Consider the following 1415-nt stretch of genomic DNA (forward strand, 5'->3'; position numbering starts at 1 on the left):
ACTGTTTATTTTTTTCATTCACGAATTGATTTATTCTTCTCGAATCACTTTGTTTATCATTGAGATCGTGAACCGATCAATGTTGGTTAGACCACTATTGAAAACCCGGAAGCACTAGACAGTCGTTTCGTCCCGGCATGGGACTCCTCGGCAGTATATATCCAGATTTTCTATATCTAATCTTTCGTATTACAACTGATATGACTACTACTTCTATTACAACTCTGGTACTTTGTCTTGATTATCTCACTTTCCTGTGCTAATATAGATGCAAATATATGCCAGATTCTCAATGCTGAATATATGTTTGTTTATTTGAGTTACTTTCGTTATTTAAAATTATTCACTGATTTACTTTTTCTTGTTGCATTTTATTAATCATTTCTTGAATTTTTCGACCACCACTAAATAGACCAGTTTGAGTTTGACGTATTGCTAGTAAATCATCTTGATGTTGATATATTAATTCTTTTTGTACACGACGAACTTGATCAACCACAGCAGTTAATACAGATAATCGTATTTGTTCTTCGTTTAATGTGCCTAAAAATAAAGAAATCAGACGAAGAAATATAAACAATAAACAAATATAGAATTTCAAAGAAAGGGGGGAGTATGAAATTGAAGCAAACATGAACTTTTTAAACCCAATGTGATTCAATGACAAAGTAGAATATTCATTTACTCCAGTTTTTAGCCACAAATTTTATATAAGTTTGAGAAGGAAGGCAATATTGTGGTGCATGCTACTTATATTGACAGATATAAATAGTATGTCAATCAATCAGAAGTGGAATGCTTGGCAGCAGAAAACTGAATTGAAGGGAACACGAATGTAAACGGAGAGACTGTGATAACAACAGAATTGAAAGAATTATGAAGCATGTAAAGAATAACTGGAAGATGTGCAAATAATGTATTTAATGTATGGCTTTCATATTTTACGAAAGCACTATAATTTTGTAGCGAATAATAAATTAGTTAACCCCGCCGAGTTCTCGTTCACTTCAACATGAGTAAAATTTCGTTGGAGAAGTTTGAATGAGTGGAGCAACTCAGCAGTTAAATGATTTGATAACTAAACCACAGCTCTCCCAATTGCAGCTTCTCGAAATGGTCCGTCGTATGAATTCCGGATGATGTTGATGATTTTCTCAGGTACACCATAGTGTCGAAGAAGTTTCCATAATGTTCTCCTATCCACACTGTCAAATGCTTTTTCATAGTCAAGGAAGTTGATGTTTAGTGATGAATTCCATTCAATTGACTGTTCAACGAAGGTCCGTAGTGTCGCGACTTGGTCTTTGCACCACCTGGCCTGTTGATCTCGACGTTGAGCGTCTAGTGAATCTTTCATCTGGTTCAGTGACGCTCTGTTGAGAACCTTTTCCGGTACCGATAGTAGTGTGGTGCCT

The 1415-nt window shown here is 35.3% G+C and overlaps 1 protein-coding gene across 1 annotated transcript; it reads right to left on the reverse strand.

The window, feature by feature from the left end:
- Positions 1-343: 343 nt before the first annotated feature.
- Smp_191690 (hypothetical protein) lies at positions 344-634 on the reverse strand (the record flags this gene model as incomplete). The annotated part of the gene is made up of 1 exon (XM_018792070.1): positions 344-634. One exon carries the CDS (start codon positions 632-634, stop codon positions 344-346), a length of 291 nt encoding a protein of 96 aa, XP_018644596.1.
- Between the last annotated feature and the right edge of the window lie 781 nt (positions 635-1415).

The sequence above is a fragment of the Schistosoma mansoni genome (genome assembly GCF_000237925.1).
Source record: "Schistosoma mansoni, WGS project CABG00000000 data, supercontig 1723, strain Puerto Rico, whole genome shotgun sequence".
Lineage (NCBI taxonomy): Eukaryota > Metazoa > Platyhelminthes > Trematoda > Strigeidida > Schistosomatidae > Schistosoma > Schistosoma mansoni.